Source organism: Pipistrellus hanaki, assembly GCF_964339955.1.
Source record: "Pipistrellus hanaki genome assembly, chromosome: 13".
NCBI lineage: Eukaryota > Metazoa > Chordata > Mammalia > Chiroptera > Vespertilionidae > Pipistrellus > Pipistrellus hanaki.
In genome coordinates this window covers 59,572,284-59,597,209 of record NC_140515.1, presented here as the reverse complement: position 1 = coordinate 59,597,209, position 24,926 = coordinate 59,572,284, and the positions used below count along the sequence as shown (strand labels likewise).

General features: G+C 46.5%; 1 protein-coding gene across 24 annotated transcripts in view; it reads right to left on the bottom strand.

The window, feature by feature from the left end:
* The window catches only part of MAP4 (microtubule associated protein 4), a gene marked incomplete at its 5' end in the record, with an annotated part of 57,358 nt that extends 33,407 nt beyond the window's left edge, over window positions 1-23,951 (bottom strand). For 23 of the 24 annotated variants that reach the window (XM_084901600.1, XM_084901611.1, XM_084901622.1 and 20 more), the window contains 4 exons: window positions 2,151-2,264; window positions 3,392-3,514; window positions 17,504-17,572; window positions 23,729-23,951. In XM_084901600.1, the coding sequence (XP_084757726.1) occupies window positions 2,151-2,264; window positions 3,392-3,514; window positions 17,504-17,572; window positions 23,729-23,951 (529 nt within the window). The remainder of the gene's footprint in view (window positions 1-2,150; window positions 2,265-3,391; window positions 3,515-17,503; window positions 17,573-23,728) is intronic. The other variant, XM_084901605.1, reaches the window with a different exon arrangement.
* Between the last annotated feature and the right edge of the window lie 975 nt (window positions 23,952-24,926).

Below are 24,926 nucleotides of genomic sequence, written 5' to 3'. Positions count from 1 at the left end.
CAGCTCTCTGGCTAGTCAGCAGGCTGTGCTGCCGCCATTCCCTGGCGTGCTGGGAGTCAACCTCCCAGAGTGCATTTCAAAGAGTCACAGCACCACCGACACGACGTAATGGATAGTAAGGAACTGTGGGTCTTAACTTTCTCACCCATAAACACGGGGTTATTAAATTCCTTTTCCATGTTAGGAACAATCCTGTGGAAATGCTTTGTAAATTATTAAGAAATGGATGTCAAAAGATTATTATTGTGCCGAAACTGGTTTGGCTCAGTGGATAGAGCGTTGGTCTGCGGACTGAGAGGTCCGAGGTTCGATTCCGGTCAAAGGCATGTACCTTGGTTGCGAGCACATCCCTTGTGGGGGTTGTGCAGGAGGCAGCTGATCGATGTTTCTCTCTCATCAATGTTTCTAGTTCTCTATCCCTCTCCCTTCCTCTCTGTAAAAAATCAAAAAAATATATTTAAAAAAAGATTATTATTGTGCTGTCTACTGCCAGACTTAATACTGTATTTAATAACCCCTTGCCATCAAGATTATTACAATGTAGCTAGAGAGGCAAGATCTTGGACATAGATCAAATAATACCGGAGATACAGTACGAAGGAGGCGTGGTAAGAGTAAAATCAACCACGAGGACCGGAGAGTCACAGAAGCTTCGGAGGAGAAGCAAGAGCAAGAAGAGAGGAGACAGGAGTCAATTCCAAGGATGGAGAACACTGAGCGAACGAACAGTGTGGCGAGGCCGACAGCACAGGACGTTTCTGGGACTGAGGTCAGTCTGATCTAAGTGCTACACAGCCTGTGTGTCAGCAACGGAGACGGTCAGAGAGGACAAAGGGGTCGGGAAAGCCGGAGAGTTAGGCCTGAGAGGGAAAACAAACAGGGCGCATTGAGTTTCACTCATGGGAATGAGAAGACAAACAACAGGATGCAGAGGGTCCATGTTTCAGGTCTGTTTGGGATGGATTTTAAAATTCAGTCAGGAGATGACGAAGGCGGCTGAGTGTGGAATACAGGGGTGTACACTGGGAAAGAGTGAGGGAGCATAAGAGGAGAGAAGAAAGATGCTGTAAAGAAAGAAGTCCCTGCATCTAAAGGACTCACTAACTAGGGAACTATAAAACACAGGAGTCCAAGCCAAATCTAAGTCTCAGGAGACTAGACCGATAACATCAAAGTCAACTCATTTGACATCCTTCTTCCAAGAGTCCAAAGAAAAACCTAATGAGACAGAACCTTACAAATACAGAATTATAAGCATTCTTCAAAGTGGGTCTTACTGATGCTGGGCATTGAAGGGAACCAGAATAGTTCATCCCAAAATATGCCTTTTTGACTGAAAAATTATTTTGAGTTGAAGACAATTAAGAAACAGCAACGTAGAAAAGGCTCCCCCATTTCTGCCTCAGGGTGGGAATAAACCCTCCTTCCACTGAGACTGGCAGCAGAGCAGCCTGCAAACAGACCCAGAGTCCTCCCGCACTTCCCTCCGGCTGCCGCTCTTCAGCCTGAAACTGCGGCCCTGACCTGTCATTTCTCTACAAACTTAACGTTCTTACTGAAGATGCTCCAGAAAGAGAAGTTCTAAGAAACCACCTTGAGTTGCTTTTCTCCTGCATGATGAATGCTACATGCATTAATGAACTATTCTTCTCTGTCCATCTGTCTTTCTGTTGGATAGTCCAGCTGGAAACCCAAGCTGAGTAAAGTTTTGTTTAAGAGTTACGCAGCACCATAAATGAGGATACTCCCAATTAATAGCTAAGATCTGTTTAATGTTTACTATGTGATGAGCAATATGTAAAATACTTTTAATTTTATTTTATCTTAGCTCATCTTTAATGTAGGAACTACTGTTGGTCCATTATTAGATAAAAGAAACTAATGTTATAGATAAACAAAACTCGCCCAAGGCCATTGAATGAGGCGGTAAAATGTGGACACAGAATCTGGCCATAGGATGTAGAATTCAAGATCCCACACAGGAGGTGAGCAGCCCAGAGCGCCCAGCTGAATTCTCTCCTGGGATTGGTCTGAAGTGCCCTGTCCCAGCCAGAGCCCCACGCACGCTTTGCCTAATTAGCTTCCCCGTGACGGGAAAGACCACATTAACCGTCTCAGGCGAGACGCCAGCCGAGCCGGAGAAGCCGTACCGTCGCTGTCTGTCACAGGGTCCCTCCACGGTGCCGGTGCGGGGGCGTGGCTGGCTCCGCCGGGGAAGAAGAGCAGGTCTTCCAGGCCGTCACCACAGGGCATCCGGAAGGGATCTGAGTAAAGAGGGGTTCAAGACTCAACCAGGGGCACTGCCACCGAGACAGCAGCCTTACACCCCACGGTGAGTGCTGACCAGCTATCCGTGTGTTGTCACAGGAAGTTAAGTAAATTGAGATAATGTCACTGCACATGGTAAGAAATCAATAAATAGTCACTAATTTGAAACCAGCAGTTTGCCCCCCTTATGAGACCAATGGCAATAAGTAAATAAATAAATAAGCCGCATCTCGGTGGAAACACCGTGAGCTCTCAGCCGGGTAACTCGGATCTGGAGCCACTGAGGCTGCCACGTGGAGGCCCGTCCTCCCCGCTTCCCACTCAGACACGCTTCTGACTCCATGATTATTTGGAATTTTATAGGACGTGGGTGTGAATCTTGGTTTTTCTCTCTGTCAAAGGGGATAATATATATTTGGCAGAGTAATGTAAGAAACACGTATAATCTACATGTAAAGGCTATAGCTCTATGCCTGGTGCAAAATAGGCATTCATCAAACGGTGCTGTTAAATGGTGACTGATGGCCCTAACCGGTGTGGCTCAGCGGATAGAGCGTCGGCCTGCGGACTAAGGGGTCCCAGGTTTGATTCCAGTCAAGGGCATGTACCTTGGTTGCACGCACATCCCCAGTGGGGGATGTGCAAGAGGCAGCCGATTGATGTTTCTAACTCTCTATCCATCTCCCTCTCTGTAAAATAGTCAATAAAAACTGTATTTTTTTAAAAATGGTGGCTGGTGGGCAGAGACCTGCCTCAGGTGGTAAACACACAGCACGGAGCACACATGTGCTGTGGAACTGTATATTTTGTTAACCAGAGCCACCCAATGGCTGCAATGAGAAGGAAACACTGTGCTATTACTGTAATAGTTCCTTTGGAAGAATTAAACTCCAATGAATGTGAATTTCAGTTCCTTTATTCAAAACAGGTTTTGCAGGGGAGCGAGCCAGAGAGCAGGTGCCCGAGGCGGAGAGAGGCCCAGGGAGGAGGAGGGTCTTGCGTGACACGTGGCTCGCACTTCACGCGCTGTGTTTAGGCTAACATGTTGGGTCTGGGTGGTGGGTGTGGCTTTTCCATGCTGATGCCAGTTCACGGTCAGCAGCCACGGGCAAGCTGCACTTACCAGTCTGGATAGGATGTACCCCTTGCTCAGGTTCAAAGTAGAAGTTTGTGTTTTCTGGCCAGTTCTGGTTGTTCTGATATCCCTGGAAGGCCATTTTCTCTTCAAGAAAGGCAGTTGGAGACGCTGCAAACAGAAACAGGAACAAAAGTTACAGGTGCCAGCGTTCCGCATTAACGCTAGTACACTGGGAGGCAATCAGGCCTGGTAGTGCCTTTGACAAAAACTTCTTAAAAAGTGTACAAACCATAGCTGGTTTGGTCAGCATCATTTCTAAAGTGAACTTTAAAAGACTCGTGATTCTGCTTTTATATATATTCCTCCCCACCCTCCCACCCCCCCCCCACCCCGCTTTTTTCCTTACCCTTCGCTAAAACCCCAGGATCTCGCACTTTCCTCGCCCTCCTCGAGAAGGCTGTCTGGAGACGTGGGTGGCACTGGTCGCCCTCCAGAGCAGGACTGCCCAGCCAGAGCAGCTCTCGGGAGCAGCGCTGGGGACCGCGCCTCCACCCACAGCCTCAGTGACGAGCCTGTCTGCCGAGGCCACCATCCCCATTCACGGCTACTGACCCAGATTCCCTCCGCAAAACGCCGCCGCAGAAGCGGGCAAACTCCCCGCAGGAGCAACAGCCTTCAGCATGCATGAGGGTTTGTTTTTTATCATAACTGCAGCCTACTCGGAGAGTCTATTTCAGTTAAAGAGTGAAAAATGAAATTCAAAGCAAAAAGCAATGTACACAAGTCTAGATACCTTGTTCTCCCATAGAAGTAAAATGGGAATTAAAGGGGCTGGTTTCTATTTTTTTTTTTTTAAATCTTGATTTCAGAGAGGAAAAGGGGGTGGAGAGAGAGGGAGAGAAAGAGAGAGAGAAACATCAATGATGAGAGAGAAACATCGATCAGTTGCCTCCTGCAAGTCCCACACTGGGAGATGGAGCCCATAGCCTGGGCATGTGCCCTGACCGGAAATTGAACCGTGACCTCCTGGTTCATAGGTCAACGCTCAACCACTGAGCAAGGCCAGCTGGACCCCGTTTCTATTGAGAAATTGGGGGCATTTAACAGAAAAGGCAAGTGACTAAATATTAAAAGTACCAATTAAGTAGTAATATCCTATATAATAAAAGGCTAATATGCAAATGACTGAACAGCGGAACAACCAGTCACTATGAAGTGCACTGACCACCAGGGGGCAAGCGCTCAACACAGGAGCTGCCTCCTGGTGGTCACTGCACTTCCGCTGAGGGCACCGCTCAGCCAGAAGCCAGGTTCACGGCTGGCAAGTGCAATGGCGGCGGCAGGAGCCTCTCCCGCCTTCTCGGCAGTAGGACTTATCCTGAGGGCTCCTGGGCTGCGAGAGGGCGCAAGCCGGGCTGAGGGACAACCCGAGTGCTCGAATTTCATGCACTGAGCCTCTAGTCCAGATATAAAAGCCAGGCTAATTCTATCAGGTAAGAGCCATTCCAAGTGCAAATAAACCAATGACTTTTAATTTAACAGAAAACAAAAAGTTCATTGTTGCCCTGTCCGGTTTGGCTCAGTGGATAGAGCGTTGTCCTGCAGACTCAGGGGTCCTGGGTTCGATTCCAGTCAAGGGCACATCCCCAACAGGGGGTGTGCAGGAGGCAGCTGATCAATGTTTCTCTCTCATCCCTCTCCCTTCCAAATATATGTTAGATCATCTTTTACAGAAAATAAACCTTCGGCTAGAGGGCAAAGAACTTGCGCCAAGAGATCAAAGCCAAGTAGGTGTGAGATCTAGACCTGCTCTCTGGGCAGCTTTCCTGAATGGACACACATCACTAAGGGGAGCGAATTTCTGAAGACATGTGCCAGCACCTGGCAAACATAACTGCAATTGTATCTGCCCCGCTCTAACTCTGTCCCCGTGTGCGGCGAGGGAGAGAAGCACCATCACGCCCTGTGCCACCTCACCATGTGCGAGAGGTGAAGTCAGACCCCCCGTGCTGTCTGCACACACAGCAAGGTGGCCCCCTGCTCTCCTCCACGTGTACAGCAGCCATAATGCTGAGATTAATGTTGGTAACTTCTTCAATGGCACAGAAAGATCACAGCACAAGGCTTGATTATTTAAAACAATATTTTCAAATCCAGCAACAATGCTTTAGCCATGAGGATGGGTTAGGCCACCAGGAAGACGGGAACCACTGCAGCACTAACAGCTGGGGGATGGGAAGGAGCTAAGAGCACACAAGCTAAACGGCACATCTCAGGCTGGTACGTGTGCCCGGAGATGTTTCCACAGGGGGCACCATTTGCCATGTCCTACCACAGAGCCAAACGGTTCCAACTGCCCACATTACGGGTGTGCCGGTTAATAATGCGGATTTGTAATCAAAGAAAGCATGGTCGTTTCAAGAGAAACGTCGAAAGTGCTTTATTCAAAGCAATGTCCATCGCTAGCTACACATTTCCCCATCCTTCAGGTCATTGGCGGGTACCGTCCCCATAGAACTTTTCTTGTTTTGAGGCAGACCATTCAGAGACCCGATCTTCCACTTCTTCGTACGTTTAGAAGTGCTGCTCAGACAGTGCGTGTGCCATCGATGGGAACAGGTGGTCATCTGAAGTGCAAGGTCTGGTGAATACGGACAGCAGTGGGTTCATCCTTCCCAGCAAGATCTTTTAACACGTCTGTAACTGGTTTTGAAGTGTGTGCTGGTCTGTCATCATGAAACAAAATTACTTTGCCGTGTCTTATGGCCCACTGTGGTCGTTTTACGATCAAAGTGTGGTTCAAATTGATTATTTGTTGTTCGTGGTGATCAGTATTAATGGTTTCACCTGGTTTTAGAAGCTCATAATATACCACACCTTCCTGATCCCACCAAATGCAGAGCATTGTCTTCTTTCCAAAGTGATTTGGCCTAACAGTCGATGTTGATGGTTGACTTGGATCCAACATAATTTTGTACATTTGGGATTCTCAAAATAAATCCACTTTTCATTGCCAATCACAATTTGATGCAAAAAAGACTTTCTTTTGTGCCGTTGAAGCAACATTTTACTGATGACTTTTCGGTTTTCCATTTGTCTTTCATTCAGTTGATGAAGCACCCATCTTCCTTCCTTTAAAATCTTTCCCATTGCTTGTAAACAATCAGAAATCATTTGCTGAACAACGTTTAGTCTTTCTGCAAGTTGTTTTTGAGTTTGACACACATCTTCATCCAATAATGCTTGTAACTGTTGGTCTTCAAACTTTTCGGTTGACCTGGACGTTCTTTGTCTTTCACACCAAAATCATCACTATTAAAGCGTTTAAACCAGAGTTCACAAGTATCTTGAGATGGAGCATTTCACCATAAGCTTCCCGAAGTAAACGATAACTTTCAGCAGCACTTTTCTTCAAAATATGAATTAAAACTAATTTGACATATGAAGTTTTAAAGCTTGCTGTCGGTACAAAACAGCATACTAGTAGTACATATCAAATCGCATATACATAAACATGTGTGTAACTCCATCTATTGAAAAAAATCCGCATTATTAACTGGTACAGTGGTATTTTTTTTAGTAACAGCCACCCTAATAGGTGTAAAGTGGTATCTCGTTGGATTTTTATTTGCATTTTCCTAATGATTAGTGATGGTGAGCTTCTTTTCATATGCTTCTTGGTGTGTCTTCTTTGGAGAAATGTGTGTTCAAGTCCCCTGCTCATCTTTTTTTTTTTTTCCTTCTTTTAATATATTTTATTTATTTTTTACAGAGAGGAAGAGAGAGGGATAGAGAGTTAGAAACATCAATCAGCTGCCTCTTGCTCGCCCCCTACTGGGGATGTGCCCGCAACCAAGGTTCATGTCCTTGACTGGTATCGAACCTGGGACCCTCTATTCCGCAGGCCGACGCTCTATCCACCGAGCCAAACCGGTTTCAGCCCCGCTCATCTTTAATCAAGTTGTTTGGAGTTGCTGAGTTATAGAAGTGCTTCATTTATTCGGGATGTTAATCCCTTTTCAGATATGTCTTGTAAACATTTCTCCCACTCTGTGAATTGCCTTTCAGCTCTATTGAAAGTTTTTAGCTTTCATGCAGTACTTTATTTTTATTGCCTGTGCTTTGGTGTCAGATCCAAGAAATCATAGCCAGATTCAAAGTCATCAAGCTTATGCTGTTTTCTTCTAAGAGCTTCATAGTTTTTGCTGATTTTTAGGTCTTTGATCCATTTTAAGTCACTACTTGTATATGGTGTACAGTAAGGGTCCAATTGGATATCCAGCTTTCCTGACACCATTTGTTGGGAAGACTATCTTTTCCCCACTAAATGGTCTTGGTGCCCTGGCCCAATGTCACCTGAACATACATGCAAGGGTTTATTTCTGGGCTCCGTTCTATTCCTGGTCTGTCTGTCTTCATGCCAGCCTCACACTGATTACTGCAGCGGTATGGTGAGTGTCGAAGTCGGAAAGTGTGAGACCTCTAACTTCATTCGTTTTCAAGATTGTTTGAAATTCCATATGAATTTTTGGGTAGATTTTCCTATTTCTACAAAAATGGTGATTGAGATTTTGAGGAAAAGAAAATAACCTTTTGAAAAAGCACTTTAAATCTTCTTCCCCATAACGGACACTGCAGTCTGGTTTGGAAGCTCACAGGTGTAGTAATCATTTGTAAACATCCTCTAATCCACACCCCAGAACTTTTCACAAGGAATTAATACTTGAATATAAAAAGCACATAAAAGTTAATTACTCAAATTTCCTCTTTAAAACATAGAATGAAAGCCCTAAAATATATGAAGCACAAATTAACTAAACTGATGCCCCTGATGGGGTGGCTCCATTGGTTGGAGTGTCATCCGTGCACCAAAAGGTTGTGGGTTCAACTCCCGATCAGGGCACATTACCTAGGTTCCCGGTTCAAACCTCCATTGGGGCATGTATGGGAGGCAGAAGATCGATGTTTCTCTCTCACATCAATGTCTCTCTCTATATATATTGTATTTATATGTTACTTATGGAATTACAAATAGATTAAAAGACAAACAAACATATCCTCTGGTGAGGATTATATAAAGAAAAAACTTAACTGAGAACACAGACAATTCAGCAATGATTGTTGAAGGCTTTAATACCTCACTTTCAATAATAAACAGAACTAGACAGAGTGCCAGCAAGAAAAAGAAGGTGTGACTGACACTGTAAAGACATTTCAAAGAAAACTCCACGCAACAACAGCAGAAGACACATCTTTCTCAAGTATACATGGACCATTCTCCAGGACAGACCATGTGTTAGGCCCTAAAACATCCTTTAAAAGGATTTAAATCGCACAAAATTTGTTCTGCAACCATAATGAAATAACATTAGAAAATGATAACAGAAAGTAGTTTGGAAAATTCACAAATATGTAGAAATTAACCTCAGACTCTTAAACTACCAATAGGAAAAGAAGTCACAAAGAAAATTAGAAAGTATTTTGAGATGAATGAAGATGAAAACATAACACACCCAAGCGTACAAGATGCAGCTCACACAGTGCTTGGAGGGAAATTTATAGCTGTAAACACCTACCTCAAAAGTGGGGGAATCACAAATCAATAAGATAACCTACCTTATTGAAAAGGAAGAGCAAACATAAATCTAAGCAAGCGGAGGGAAGGAAGTAATGCAGATTACAGAGTGAAACAGAGAAAACACAACAGTAAGTTGGTTCTTTGAAAAGATCAACAGCATTGACAAAGTGTATCCAGACTGATTAAGAAAAAGAGATGACTTAAATTAGTGTTCAGAAGTAAAAGAGGAGGCATCAACACCAACATGACAGAAATAAAATGGCCTATAAGGGGGTAGTAAGAAGATCCTCTGTGACATGACGTGATGTGGTAGAAAAGGCATAAAGGCTTGTCAGACAAGGTCCAATTTTGAGCTTCATTGTTAACCTAACTTTCACTTCAAATGAAAAATGAAAATACTGAAAATTCATGCACTGGAGTGTGTGTGTGTGTGTGTGTGTGTGTGTGGGGCACTCAGCCCAGCCTGTGCCCCCTCACAATCTGGGAACGCTCAGGGGATGTCCACCTGCCAGCTTAGGCCCGCTCCCTGGGGGATATGGCCTAAGCTGGCAGTCAGACATCCCTCTGGCAGCCCGGAGCCCTTGGGGAGCGGGCCTAAGCAGTCAGTTGGATATGCTTAGCGCTGCCACAGAGGCAGGAGAGGCTCTCGCCACTGCCGCTGTGCTGCCAGCCATGAGCCGGCTTCTAACTGAGCAGCGCACCCCCTGTGACAGTGCACTGACCACCAGGGCAGCTCCTGCATTGAGCATCTGCCCCCAGATGGTAATGCGTGTCACAGTGACTGGTCACTCTGCCATTAGGGTCAATTTGCATATTACCCTTTTATTAAATAGGAGGAGGATGCCAACTTGTAAATGCCAATTTGTAGTTGTAAATGCTGCTCAGACATTCTAACATTACAGATTTATTTTCTGTTAATATTTCACTTTTTGGGCCTTACATTTATTCTACTGCTAAAGTGAATGCTTTGTATCTTATGATGACAGTTTGAAACACCTAGAATATCTTCTGTTTCAGGACATTCTAACAATGCAGTTTAAGTTTTATTGCAGGTCTGACTTGAGGGGTCGATATCCCATCATACCCAGAACAGTTATCATAACAAGCACCTGCTCTGATCACAATGGAAACCACCAGTAACCCTGCCATTTGCAGAGCACTCAGCACACTGTACAGCTAGCCCCAAACAGGACAAATCACAGTAATTTGCCCCCAGGGTAGCACAGAAGTTTATTCCACAAGTAATTTGTGATTACGTGTTGGTAAGCCTTCATTGTAATGGAAACAGCACCAATATACAATTGAGATTAACCCAGATTTATAGAGGCCTCAGAAATTAAAATAATGCTCTGTCCCACCAGCCCAGCCCAAAATAGGATTCTTGCCTCCCAGCTCCACCACATTAATCAGCTCACTTTCAGCAAAATAAATGTACTAATAAGATCCAGGAATTGTCTCCATCTTTAAGAAAATCAGTGATTGTGAATAATCGTACTTTAAACATAATAGATTATTACTCTTAATAAAAGGAAACAGAATATTGAGCTGTATTAATAAAAAGAAATGTCTAGCAACTAAAAAACTATCATCCAAATTACCTCAGGCATAGAATCTTTTCAATGTCTTAACTCAGTCAACAGATTGCACTTGCAAATCTATCTATTGTTATAAAGAAACACTAACGCAGAATGACTAGGGAAGTGGGCATTCCACAGAATTCTTCCCAGGTCCAGTATACTATATTATCAAATAACTAGAGGCCCCGTGCACAACATTCATGCACTTGTGAGGGGAGTGTGGTCCCCTCAGCCCAGATTGTGAGAGGGACCCCAGGCTGAGGGACCCCACCAATGCGTGACTGGGGCTGGAGAGGGACAATGGAGGGCTCCAGGGCATGTCCGGCCCATCTTGCTCATTCCTGATCAGCTGAATCCCAACAAGCTAACCTACCAGTTGGAGCGTTTGCCCTCTGGCGGTCAGTGCCCGTCATAGTGAGCAGCTGAGCAGCCTAGGCATATCATTAACATATTACGCTTTGATTGGTTGAACAGACTACTGGACACTTAGCATATTAGGCTTTTATTATGTAGGATTAGTGGCTTGGTGCACAAATCTGTGCATATGGAAAGGAAATGAATTGGACGTAGCTAAACTTTTTCCAGCCAATGAAGTACCCCAACTTCTCTTTCAGGTAAGTGTCAGAAACACAGCAGTAAATATCAACACAAAGCAGATTATTATTGTAGATCACGCAGGGAGAACAAAGAGTAAAGTATTTAACTGCAGCCGTGTTTGACTATATTCTGTGCAGTGATAAAAACTGAAGTCACTTTCAAGGTCCACCATTTCTTCTTTTCAGTCGAGTCAAGTTTCTAAGCTTTCTAAATCTCTGTTCTCCAGCTAATGAAAATAGGATTCCACCGAGTCTCCTATCTACCTACTCCAGGACTTGTGTGAGGATCAAATGAGATGAGGCACAGGAAAACACTTAACAAACATTTGATTAAAGTGTAAAATGTTTGCACCTGGCTGTAAAATAAGTCATGTTCCCAGACTGGAAAAACTCCAAGGAGGCTAGTCACTAGGGAGAGGAAGCTGGGCATTGCTACATGACGTCATTACCCAGTGCCCAAAGCCACCGTTCCCGGGCTGGGCTGGACTGGGCTGTGGGCCGAATTTTCTGCCATGTGGACTCGGCAGTGTCGGCTGCGATTTGATGGGGTGTCGCTCTGGGGTGGTGGCAGGGTCTGTGCACCACCTGGGGGAAGCTAAGTATTAATTTGTGGGCACCAGGTCTGTGGTGCCATTTCTCTGCAAATGGCCAGTGCGCATCACAGCAGCTCCTGCATTGAGTGTCTGCCCCCTGGTGGTCAGTGCATGTCATAGGTCAGACGGTCAAACACTTAGCCTTTTATATATTATATAATAAAGAGGTAATATGCAAATTGACCCTCTTGCCCTCACAAGATGGCTGTCCCCACATCATCACAAGATGGCCATCCCATGTTGTCACAAGATGGCTGGTAGGGGAAGGCAGTTGGGGGCGATCAGGCCGGCAGGGGAGCGGTTAGGGGGTGATCAAGCTGATAGGCAGAAGCAGGTTAGGGGCAATCAGGCAGACAGGCAGGCAGGCAAGTGGTTAGGAGCCATCAGTCCCCAATTGTGAGAGAGCTGTTAGACATCCCCCAAGGAGTCCCAGATTGGAGAGGGTGCAGGCTGGGCTGAGGAACACCTCCAACCCCCAGTGCATGAATTTTGTGCACCGGGTCACTAGTATATAAATAATGTTACAAAATTAAAATGATATTGAATGTGAAAGTTAACTTAATAATTTAGGAAGACTGTGAACATGAATTTTAATTGGACTACACCAAAGATAGATATTAGAAAATATCTAACAATAGCCTGGCAAGTATAGCTCAGTAGTTGAGTGTGTCATGGTTTGATGCCCAGGTTGCAGGCCTGATCCCCAGTGGGGGGTGTGCTGGAGGGAGCCAATCAATAATTCTCTCTCATCATTGATGCTTCTATCTCTCCCTCTCCTTTCCTCTCTGAAATCAATAAAAATATATTTTTTAAATAAGAAATACCTAACCATAATGGATCAGCCATGAAACTGTCTTTTTTTTTAATAACTGCACATTGCTATTCTGCCTACTGTCTTTCTCACCAGATGCTATAAAATATCGAGCAGTCATTTGGACTAACTCGTGCAGATTTTGAAAAGAAGAGCTACTCTGAGAATCAAAAACGGCAATGTAAGTGACAGTAGGGAGTGTGATTAGTAGGAGTGTGATTAGTAGTTTTGTTAGACTGAGAACTCATGCCTCAAGCATCTTTATTTACCAAACTCACATCTTAGTCGCATTACACTTCAATATTTAGACCCCAACCAAATTCCAGTCTGTAAGATGTTAATGTAAGATGTTTATTAGTGTAATTTAATTAGCACAATGATTACATTAAAATGTTCCAATGTACAAACTGCTGAAGTCTAGAATCACAAAAAGTATAAACTTAGGTATAAAAATCTTTAAAAACAAAGGTCTACATCTTCAACATTAGGCGAGAGAAGAGAAGAGAAGAGAAGATGATTTGATTACATATGAGAAACAGCACATTTCAACAGAGCAATCCCAACCAGCCTGGTCATCTCACCAGGGCAATATTGGGCCACTCAGGTATAACCACCATGGCAACACAGCATTTCATTACAGGACTGGCTACTTCATATAAAGCTGAATGTAAAACATAAAATACATTTCTTTCAAAATGAAGCATCCAATTACAACCAAGTGAGCTAATAATATATAAATTTTAGCAGGCTGTTAGTAGAAATTTTCGATTTCATAAATTAAAAAAAAATTATTAGATAAAAATAAATTTCAAACAAAACAAACATGTAACAAGATGGAAATAAAAGTGGACTAAATCAACATCAACATGGCGTGGGTGAGCCTCTGACCGCGGCCCAACAGGGTTCCCCCAGCTCCCCCACCCCCCGTCCTTCACAGGAACTACAGAGCCTGGGGAGAAGCGATGAAGATGCCACACTTCTAAAAGTTAGCACTACCAGTTGTAAAAGGTCCTAATAAAAACCCCACCAGGAACAAATGGCCACACATCAAGAGAAAGAGCTGTGGTTTAGTTCATGGAGTGGCTCCTACGGTAACAGGTTCCATATGTGACCAACCTCTTAGAAGTTACATACACTCTCCCTCAGTGTCTTCTCCCCAGAACCCACAGAAGTCACTCCGGCAGAGCAGCCCCCAGGTGACCAGACCTGCGCCCAGAAGAGGGAGCGCTTCCTGAGCTCCAGGCGTCAGTGCAGGGACCAGGGAAACTTCCGTAACCTTCTGATTTACCACCCACAGGCAGCTCTGTGTAAGATCTAACTACGGGCATCTCAGACTTCCTCACAACACAGTAACAATTACTTAACTGAAATCATCAGTAGTTTAGTGATCATAGAAACATAGTCTCTAAGAGAATAAAAAAATTTAAAAAGTGCCCTAGCCGGGTTTCTCAGTGGTTAGACCATCTGCCCAAAGGGTCGCGGGTTCGATTCCTGGTCAAGGGCACATACTTCGCCAGCCCCAGTTAAGGGTACGCATGGGAGGCAACCAATAGAAGTATTATCTCACATCAACGTTTCTCTCCATCTCTCTCCCTCCTCCCTCCCTCTTACTCTCTCTAGAAAACAATGAAAAAAATATCATCGGGTAAGAACTAACAAACAAAAAAAACAATTTTAAAAGTATTTCGCATTTCAGATTTTGAACCAGAATTCCTCTAAGATTTCAAAACGTGGCCCATGTTTCATATTCTATTTCTAAAGATCCAATCACAGCTTATCATTTGAAAGGTTCCATATGCTTCCAGAATTTTTAGCTATCAGTCTGGAAAAATGAGAAACGGGAATAGAAAGTCCTATTAGACAGTCCTCGGGATGTGAGAAAACAGATCTAACGCTCGTGGGGAAGGACTGACGTGCAGGCTTCGCCTGACCCCACGCCCTGGGACGCGGCACAAAGGCTCCGTCCGAGGGCAAAGGTCCTCACCCTGAACAGAGTCCAATCAGACAACCAGCCCATGAGGAGCCTGATAAACTGCTGTCCTCCACGTGCCCCGTTAGCTCCATCTGGTGGTGTCACAAGGACAGTTATTTCCTATCTGCACCCACAGCCCAGTGTGCCCACAATCCCGGACTCCATTTCCTCAACTTCCTATACTTCATGATCGTGCAAAGAAAGTAATTTTGCTGATAAAATTCCACACACAATAAGGTTATTAAATTTTCAGGAGAATCTAAACCTACAGAAATAGATAATTTCATAACAGAAACAATTTTGGCCCAACTTGCAACTAACAAAGGCCAATTTAATTTGAGGAAATACTTTTCAAAGTTTCATCAGAGCTGCTCTGTCAGAAAACCGTAAACAGCGTCCTCACCCAGCTCTTAGTGAGGGAGGGAAGCACGGTGCCTAAGAGAATCCCTCCCTAGAAGCCAGCCACGAGGGAGAGAGAGGGGAGGGGGCCCTGCCGGCCGGCGCACCCACGCCCTGTGGAAAGCTCGCGCTCTCCTCTGCGCTGCCACGTCCTGACTCGGGTGGGAGACCTGGAAACCCAATGGAAAATGCCAACTGAAAATGTTTAAAGAAAAGAAAAACGTGAGAGCAAATTAAATGATAAAATGAACTTAAAAGGAGAACAAGAAATGAGAACACGAGGTGACCCGTATAAAGAGACCACGATTAAAGACTCCGTCCTGGCGTGGTGGTCACGGGGACAAGAGGAGGCAGGTGCTGCTCAGCATCAGCAGAAAGAGGCCCCGGAGAACCCCCCTCGCTTCTTCTCTGGGTCCGGGGAGGGAAAGCAAAGCTCTGCAAGGCTCGGGCGTTAGGAGCAGCGGTGCTTAGGGAGGCCACTGGCTGGTGCTGCCGCAGCCCCAGTGCGGACACACTCTAGGCTTCTAGGAGGAGAACAGAGAGGGAGGAGGAGGAGGAGGGGCAGAAAAGCACAGGTCATTAGTCAACAGCAAGTTCAACACAGAAGAGGCTTAATCCCATCCTATGCTACCAGGGGCCGAGCTGCTCGCAGGGCTGGAGAGAACCTTCTGAAGGAAGCAGAAATGAGAGTTTTCAAATGGCACCCGTTAGCGATGGCCAGATTAGAATGCAGTCACACATGCTCCAAAAACGTGCATCTTCGTTCCCTCCCTACTCATTCCCACCCCCAGCAACACCGTATGTTCAGTAAAGCGTCTGCTCTAACAGCCACGTGTCCGATTCAGAAGGCAAACCCCTTCCAGTGTGCGAGCTGAACTCCCCGAGGGAAGGAGGAGGGCCTGCTCTCAGCACCTCCCTGGCGAGGGCTCAGCCAGCAGCTTCTGTGCTGCGACCAGGACTCCAAGCCTTGGGACCGGGAGGCCCAGCCTGCGTGTCCCCGTTCCTGTTTGCTGCCCCATGAGCCTGGCTGTGGGAAGCAACTGCTGCTTAACCATGACCAGGCTGACATCCTGCTGGAGGAGCCCTCTCTGCTGACCGCGGCTCCCGTCCTGGTGGACATGGCAGCCCCGCTCTCACTGCCCATCCAATCAATCCCCATAGTCTCCTGGTGAAGGAAAGTGACGTTTACTCCTGTTTAAAGTTCATGTTCAAGCTTCTTCTTTAATCACAAATGTTTCTGAAAACCAAATCATACCGATGGCTTTGTTTCCAAAGCCGGCACAGGGACTGTCAGAACCACATAGAACGACCATCATCAAAGAATCACAGACATTCATTCCATTTCACAAAACTGCGGTGGCCCTTCGCGCTGCTTCTTGCTTTTAACGTGAAGAGTTCCGAATTCATGAGTTCTAACAAGGATGCCAATGTCACTGATAAACTAACGGGCACACCAAGCAGAGCCTCATCATCAATAAATCTGAGGAACCAAGAGATGCCCATCTCTGATGGCCACAGAACACGCCACCGCCCGGGGCAACGCGACTGCGGCCAGCCTCCGGGAGGTGAACACTGAGAGCCACCAGCCTCCGGGAGGAGAGCACTGAGAGTGCCAGCCTCCGGGAGGTGAGCACTGAGAGCGCCAGCCTCCGAGAGGTGAGCACTGAGAGCCACCAGCCTCCAGGAGGGGAGCACTGAGAGCCACCAGCCTCCGGGAGGAGAGCACTGAGAGTGCCAGCCTCCGGGAGGAGAGCACTGAGAGCGCCAGCCTCCGAGAGGTGAGCACTGAGAGCCACCAGCCTCCAGGAGGGGAGCACTGAGAGCCACCAGCCTCCGGGAGGGGAGCACTGAGAGCCACCAGCCTCCGGGAGGGGAGCACTGAGAGCCGCCAGCCTCCGGGAGGGGAGCACTGAGAGCCGCGGGGCCGGAAGGGGGGCTCTCGAGGCTGAGGTCTGCGTCCAAGAGGAGGGCCGGGCCAGGCCCTGCTGTGTTGGCCACGTGGACCTGGGAACCCCATGTCCGCCCCGTTGCGGAGGGCACACACGGGGACAGAGAAGACTGTCCGTCTGGCCGACAGTGCCAGCCTGATCACAGGGCAAGCGGAAAGCGCCTCCCACAGCTCCCGCGGAGCTCGGCCATGGCACGGGCGGTGCGGTTCTGAGGGGCAGCCACAGGCACTCAGTGCCAGCTGACAGAAGAGCCAAGCCTAGTCACAGGCTCGGAGTAAAGTCAGAGACAGATTTCAGAATGAACAGTTAAGGGGAAAATAAAGAAAAAAAAGGGGAAAAGAACTTAACTCTGCAGCTCCCAGTCCCTGCGCGGAGCCTGGCAGCCTGAGTGCAGTGTGCGCAGGGAGACCTGCCTGCAGAGCTGGCGGGACCGGAGGCCTCACCTCCATAAGCATGTTGTGAAGGCCGAGCAGTGCTTGTTTGGTACAACTACAACCAACGTCCACCGAACAGCCAAGGACAGTCCCTCTCCCCGCCCACTGGAGCCGTCACGTGAAGGACGCCCTGGTTCAAACATCCCACGGAACCCACCGCGCCCTGACCCAGAGCCACCCACATGCTTCCTGCGCCTCCTCCAGCAGCTGACCCGGGGCACTGTGCCTGGGGTTCGGGGACCACTCACCTGCAGGGCCCTCCCCGCCTGGGCCGTGGTCACCGTTGGCCAGCATCGCTGCTTTAGGGGACGGAGTGCCTGCAATCAGCACAGAGAGAGAGCCGTGTGATGAACGGAGCATGGAAACAAATCGAACTCCATCTGGCTAGGAGAGTTGGTGTCAGCCATTAGCTTAAAGCGGTTAAAAACCAGCCCAACATTTAAAGAGCCCATGAAGCCGAAACCGGTTTGGCTCAGTGGATAGAGCATCAGCCTGCAGACTGAAGGGTGCCAGGTTCGATTCCGGTCAAGGGCATGTACACTGGTTGCGGGCACATCCCCTGAAGGGGGAGTGCAGGAGGCAGCTGGTCGATGTTTCTCTCTCATCCATGTTTTTAGCTCTCTATCCTCCTCCCTTCTTCTCTGTAAAAAATCAATAAAATATGTTTAAAATAAATAAATAAATAAAGAGCCCATGAAGATCTAGAGCAGAACAGACTGTCATTCACTCCCACAGCCCCAACTCTCCTAAGCACCCCAGCGGGGGTGGCGCTTCTGTTCTGTAAACTGTCAGAGACTTCCTCCCTCCCTCCCGACTCCCACGCACACAGACCTAAGGTATCTCCTGAGAGTGTCTCACCCTGTCTTTGGTGGCCTGTACTCTCCTCCCTGTTCTCTCCGAGAGCCGCAATCAGATCTCCTCTCCCGGCTCCCACCTCCCAATTCTTTGTTTGCCCCTTGCTTTTGGCACTTGATTATCGTCCCCACTGAACTGTAAACTCCTGAAGGCCTCTAGTTTGGGGTTCCTTTTTTTCCTCTGTAGCGATAGTGTTCTCAATAAGCATTTGCTTAAAGAATGAATGAACCCTAGCTGGTCTGGCTCAGTGGATAGAGCACTGGCCTGTGGACTGAACGGTTCCCAGGTTCGAGTCCAGTCAAGGGCACATGCCCGGGTTGCGGGCTTGATCCCCAGTAGGAGGCATGCAGGAGGCAGCCAGTCAATGATTCTTACTCACCATTGATGTTTCTATCTCTTCCTCTCCCTTCCTCTCTGAAATCAATTTTTTTTTTAAAGTAAAAGAATGAATGAATGAATTGGAGTATATCTGATTGCCAGCAGTATATGGGTGGCAGAATAGGAGATAAGAGAGAGAATGCAAGTCAAGAAACACCTAAGTTAAATTAAAATTTCTAAAAATGAAACAAAGTATTAGAGATTATACTTTTAAAATACTTTAATTTTCGATTTTCTTCACAAACAGTTAAATCTGTTTTTATAATCAGGGAAACAAAGCTATTGACACGATTCCAAACAAGACCAACACCCAGAGACCACGAGTCCTATGCTGCTTCTCTGTTTTCAGAGCCCGAGACTGGACCCGCATGGGGAGGCAGGAAGCCTGCCCAGCCTCCCGAGCACGTTTCCCGTCAGAAACACCTCCTCCGGGCCCGGGAACCCGTGCCCACGGGAGCAGAGCACTCAGGTGAAGGGAGGTGGGGGACACACAAGACAGCGGGGGAGGAGGGCAGTTTACGGGTAGGTAGTTTATATCTTTGGTATCTCTACCTGTGCAACTCAGAATTCCTCAGCTGCAGAAAGAGCCTGACCAATTAACCTGTTTTAAGGAAATATCTGCTTTTCTTTTCTTTTTCATTGATTTTCAGAGACAGAGAGAAAGATGGAGGGATAGAAAACCATCGCCGTCAGTGAGAAACACTGACTGGATGCTCCTGCACGCACCCAGGGACTGAACCCGAGACCTGGGTGTGTGTCCTGACTGGGAACTGAACCCGCCACCTTTTGGAGTATGAGATGACACGCCAACCAACTGAGCCACACCGGCCAGGGCTCTGCTTTTCTTTTAGACTAGAATACCATAATTATGAACTATAACTCTTGGTACTATTTCTTTTTCTTTTCCCAAAAGAAATTAATTAAGAGATATATTTTCAAATACAAAATTTAAAGACGTCATTTTTACAAAAATATCACACTGCCCAGCTGTTGTGGCTCATCAGTTGAGCATCAACCAAGGAACCAAGAGGCCATGGGTTCGATTTCCTGGTCAGGGCACATGCCAGGGAGGCACTCTATCCCCAGTTGGGGGCATGCAGGAGGCAGCTGAACGATGATGATTCTTTCTCATCTCATTTATGTTTCTCTCTCTATCCTTCTCCCTTCCTCTCTCTCTAAAAGTCAAGGAAAACATAACTTTTAAAAAAAATCATGCCGATTCCTTTATGAAATTCCTTCCTCTCAGGCTCTCAGGCGCACCCCCCCCGGAGTCATCCTGGAGTCGTGGTGGGCAGTAAACGGGCGCTGTGCCCTAGGGGAAGTGCTGGCGGCCTGGCAGCAGGGCAGGCCAAAGGGAGTGGTGCAAGAGCATGAGGAGAGGGCTGTGAGAGAGCTTTCTCGGAGAAGACCAGCGAGGTGAGGAGATGAACACGGGGTGAGCAGCATGTGTTCAGTGAGGGAAAGGTCACGTATGTCTAATGCTGGTGAAGGAGCAGTTAAGAGGCGCTGATGAGGCAGAAGGCCGAGGTCGTCGCTGTACGCGGTGCTCTTGGGTTAGGGCACCAGCAGTCACCCGTAACGAGCGCCCGCAGAGGAAAAGGCGAAGGTGAAGGTGGGCGAGGAGAGGAAGGGGCGGGTGTGGACGTTCTCTGCTGGCTGAGACTACTATTCTCTTTCCTCAAGTCAGCCGACACTAGGAACGGGAGCAAGGCCTGGAGGCCTGAGCAGAGGAGGAGACGTGGAGCAGTTTCTGGAAAAGTGGGAGACTAAAAATGCCTGTGAATTCACAGCGGAGTCCTCAAGTTCATGCTCTCTGTGTAAATAAAATAAGATTCCTACATTTCCTGGATGTAGTATTTGTATGTCTAATAATAAGTGGATCTTTAGTTTTGAAAAACAGTATCTACGAGACATTAAACCAAGCAGAGAGTATGCATGAAGCTAGTATGGTTTCACAGAAAGAATGGAAGTTTAAAGTCAGAAAATCTGGGCACAGATTCTGTCACTATTGACTAAATGATCAATTGCAAATCCTTCATGCTTTCTAAGCTTTAACAGCCTCAATTGGAAAATGGGACAATATCTACCTCCCATGGTTATCATGAGGACTAAGGGCAAAGATATTGGAGGCAGTACTGTGTCAACTGTTAAGTAAACGTTATCAGCTATCGTTATTCTCACTAGAGGTCCGGTGCACAAAATTCGTGCCCGGGGCAGGGGGAGGGTGGAGTCCCTCAGCTTGGCCTGCACCAATCTGGGACCCCTCGGGGGATGTCCAACTGCCTCTCGCAATCCAGGACCTCTGGCTCCTAACCTCACTCGCCTGCCTGATTGCCCCTAACCACTTCTGCCTGCCTGCCTGATCACCCCTAACCACTTCTGCCTGCCTGCCTGATCACCCCTAACTGCTCTCCTACTGGCCTGATAGCCCCTAACTTGCTCCCCTGCTGGCCTAATCACCTCTAACCGCCTCAGCCTCACCCTGCACCTGGGACCCAGGATTCCCTCCCTCTGACTGGTCGCAGGCACCCAGCACCTTGGCCGGCTTCACCCAGGCCAGCCACAGCCACAGGGGACCATGGGGAGGGCGGCTTGTTCCTCTCCCCGGCCACAGCCTGGCTGGTCCCTATTCCTCTCTCCCCAGTGTTGAGTGTCTGAGCCTTTATGGCATGATGGCCTAATGACCATTTGCATATTATCTCTTTAGCATATAGATTGTTAATAACTGCAGATTGATTGATTATAGATTGGCTAAACTATAGCCCAACTTTAGATAACTATAGATTCGATCACTAAATTATAAAGTAACCTTTGAAAACCCTGAAATTTACTTTTGCCTTATATAAAAATCTAACTTAAATGACATTACTAGACTAGGCCATAATTGTGAGACTACTAATATAAAAGCAATTTATCAGAATAAAATGAAATAGCAGCAAAACAGAGGTTACAAGAAAAACCCTAAGTGAAGGAGAGAATAGAAACAACCCTGCCACATAAAGCACGAGATTTCGGGGAAGAAAAAGGCTGCCCTGCAGAAGAGACGTGCTGGGCTCATCACTGCGATGCTGTGCGTTGCTGTCAAGTCCTGATTCCAAAGATGCTATGCTGCCTTTTCCACGGATTTCCCCAGACTCCCACTTCATGAAATGAAAACTCTCACAGCGAAACACACACAGCACTGACAACACAGGTTGTTTTTTAACTTATCACATGCCCTGAGATAGAAGAATATTCTAGTTTACTTGGTTTTCTCAATCTCTTCTCCCGCGAGAGATGTGAGTGCCACACCGGCAGGCCAGTTTGGCAGAGAAGCAGCTCTGGCTGCGAGGTCACGTGTCCTGTGGGAAGAGAGCCCGGTGGCTTGGGCACGGTCCCAATGCAAGGGCACCTTCTGTGCAGTGAGGCCTGTGCCGATCTCCCCTCTGGTGGCCGCCTGAAGTGGGCTGTGACGCTGCAGCAGGAGGCTGAATGAGAAGAAATCCCACAGCACCCAGGGTCACCCTTCTACGGCGGAAGCGCACCGTTCTCGGGCAAGTCTCTCCATGGAGGACATGCTTCCCAGGCACCAGGAACAGTCTGTTAAACACAGATCGCTGGGCCCCAACCCCAGAGCTTCTCCTTCCCTGTGGGCCTAAGAACTGCAACTTGAACAAGCTCCCAAATAATACTGATCCTGCTGGTCCAGGGGCCATACTTTGAGAAGCACTATAGTAGATTAAAACAATAGATGGAGCCGAAACCGGTTTGGCTCAGTGGATAAGAGCATCGGCCTGCGGAATGAAGGATCCCAGGTTCGATTCCGGTCAAGGGCATGTACCTTGGTTGTGGGCACATCCCCAGTAGGGGGTGTGCAGGAGGCAGCTGATTGATGCTTCTCTCTCATTGATGTTTCTAATTCTCTGTCTCTCTCTCTCTTCCTCTCTGTGAAAAATCAATAAAATATATATTTTTAAAAACAGATGAAAGAAGTAGAAAGCAACTAATAAAATGATAGATTTAAATCTAATAATCATATTAAATATAAATAGTTTGAACATATCAATTAGAAGACAAGGCTCTTTAGACCAAAAAGCAAGACATGTCTATATTCTGTCTATAAGAAACTCACTTTCACTAAATATAAATATGTTGAAAGTAAAAAGATGAAGACAGCTATATCCTGCAAACACTAATCAAAAGGAAGCTATGGTGGCTATATTAATATAAGACAAAAATTAGACTTCAGAACAATGTTATCAGGAATAAAGAGGGAGCATAAGAGGGTCAATCTACCCAGAAGACATATTCTACGTGTATATGCACATGACAGCAGATCAGAAAATACATCAAACCAAACTGACAGGAGTAAAAGGAGAAACAAATCCACAAAATTACATGAAGGATAGACTCAATTCTAAACATCAATTCTAAACAAACTATCCCAGAAAATTTCCCAAATCATCTTATGATGCCAGCGTGACTTCAATTCTAAAACCGGACAAAAGCCTCACAAGGAAACAACAAACTCATAACCTACATGAACATAGATGCAAAAACCCCTCAAATATTAGCAAATCTGGCCCAATACCATATAAAAGCAGCAAATCTCTTTAAAAGCCTTTAATCACGTTTTAACCCAGATCTGGTATTGCTCCCAGAGTCAAGTGGCATCTGATTCCATTCTAAATTAAGTCCTCATGTAAACACAAAATTTTATGTCTATAACTTCTCAAAGAAAAAGCACAGCAGCGAGTTTAGTGTAGGAAATTCAGAGGAAGATTATACAGAAGTTGACAGCTACAGAAGAAACCTAGGGTTAAAAGCCATCTATAGGCCCAGCTGGCGTGGCTCAGTGGCTAAGTGTCCACCTACAAACCACAAGATCACGGTTCGATTCCCTGTCAGGGCACAGGCCCGGGTTGCGGGCTCCATCCCCAGTGTGGGGCCTGCAAAAAGCAGTCGATCAATGCTTCTCTCTCATCATTGATGTTTCTATTTCTATTTCCCTCTCCCTTCCTCTATGAAATCAATAAAACGTATATTTTTAAAAAGTGATCTACAATATAATGAACACATAGTCAATTAAAGCCTATGAACCTAGCTCCTTGGTTGTAAATAAAGAAGTTTTGCTCCAGGGCAGGTTCCTGGCGTGCACTTAACAACTCGGCTCGGTGCCCTCAAGGTTTCCAAGACTGTAACCAGAGCATAATCCCTCAGGTCTTTGCCGCACATATAGCCAGCGTGGCTGACTCACTCACCGTCCACCTGGCCAGGATCTGGGCATGGTTTCTTCTTTGACTCCGAATTCCCCGTCTTCTCATCAACATCCAGGAGGGGAATGTAGTCTGTTTTCCCGACAGTTTCTCCCACGACGTCATCGTAGGCCTCTGCCTCCAGCGTGGCGATGAAGTCCCGTTTAATCTCCCCCTCGATTTCCGGAGGCGGTTCTGTTAACGCATCTACAAGACTGAGGTCAGCCATTCTGCACCTCTGCGCTGCCTGTGAAGAGGGGAAGGTTCAGTGATGAGCTCGGCAAAGGGGAAAACATTCCTAGAAACTGGTCTGTTCTTTAAACAGCAGCAGGAATATCCGAGCTCTAGACCCGAAAGGGACGCCGCGTGGACAGACTAGGAAACTGAAGCTCAGGGAGAGGCTCAGCCGCGGCCAGCCCTTCCTCCTCACCTCCCTGGGAAACAAGCAGAGCAGGTGCCACGCTGACCTCTTCATTGGTAAGAAGCATGAAGTACATTCAAAAAATCGTTTATCCTAGGTTACAGCCATTGAAGATCAAATCAGGTCTTTTGATTTCCCTTATAACCCTTTCAAATATTCCATATATCTTAATTTCCAAGTCGTATTCCAGAATAGTTCTTTAAAAAGAATCAACAGAGAGGTCAGATTCCCGTTTTAAAAAGGTCTACTGCCCTAGCCAGTTTGGCTCAGTGGATAGAGAGCATCATCAGCCTGTGGCCTGAAGGGTCCCAGGTTTGATTCCAGTCAAGGGCACATGAGCGGGTTGTGAGTTTGATCCCCAGTAGGGGGCATGCAGAAGGCAGCTGATCGGAGATTCTCTCTCATCATGGATATTTTTCTATCTCTCTCTTCCTTTCCCTTCCTCTCTCCCCTCCCCATTCCTCTCTCTCTCCCCCTCCCACTTTCTCTAAAAATCAATGGAAAATATATCCTTGGGTGAGGATTAAGAACAACATCAGTAATTGCTTTTTTCTTTCCTACCTATGATAATTATTATTATCAGTTAGGCTATGAAAACTGTTATGAACCAAAAACAATAAAGAATGTCTAATTAGTTTCATAATCAAGAGAATTTGAAAGGACACCTAATACTATCTTTAACGCATACAATAAGAGCCAACTAGATTTGTCTGTGCCAGAAAAATATAATTATGTCACTTATTTCACACAATCGACTCAAACTTTTTCTAAGTTAGGATATGG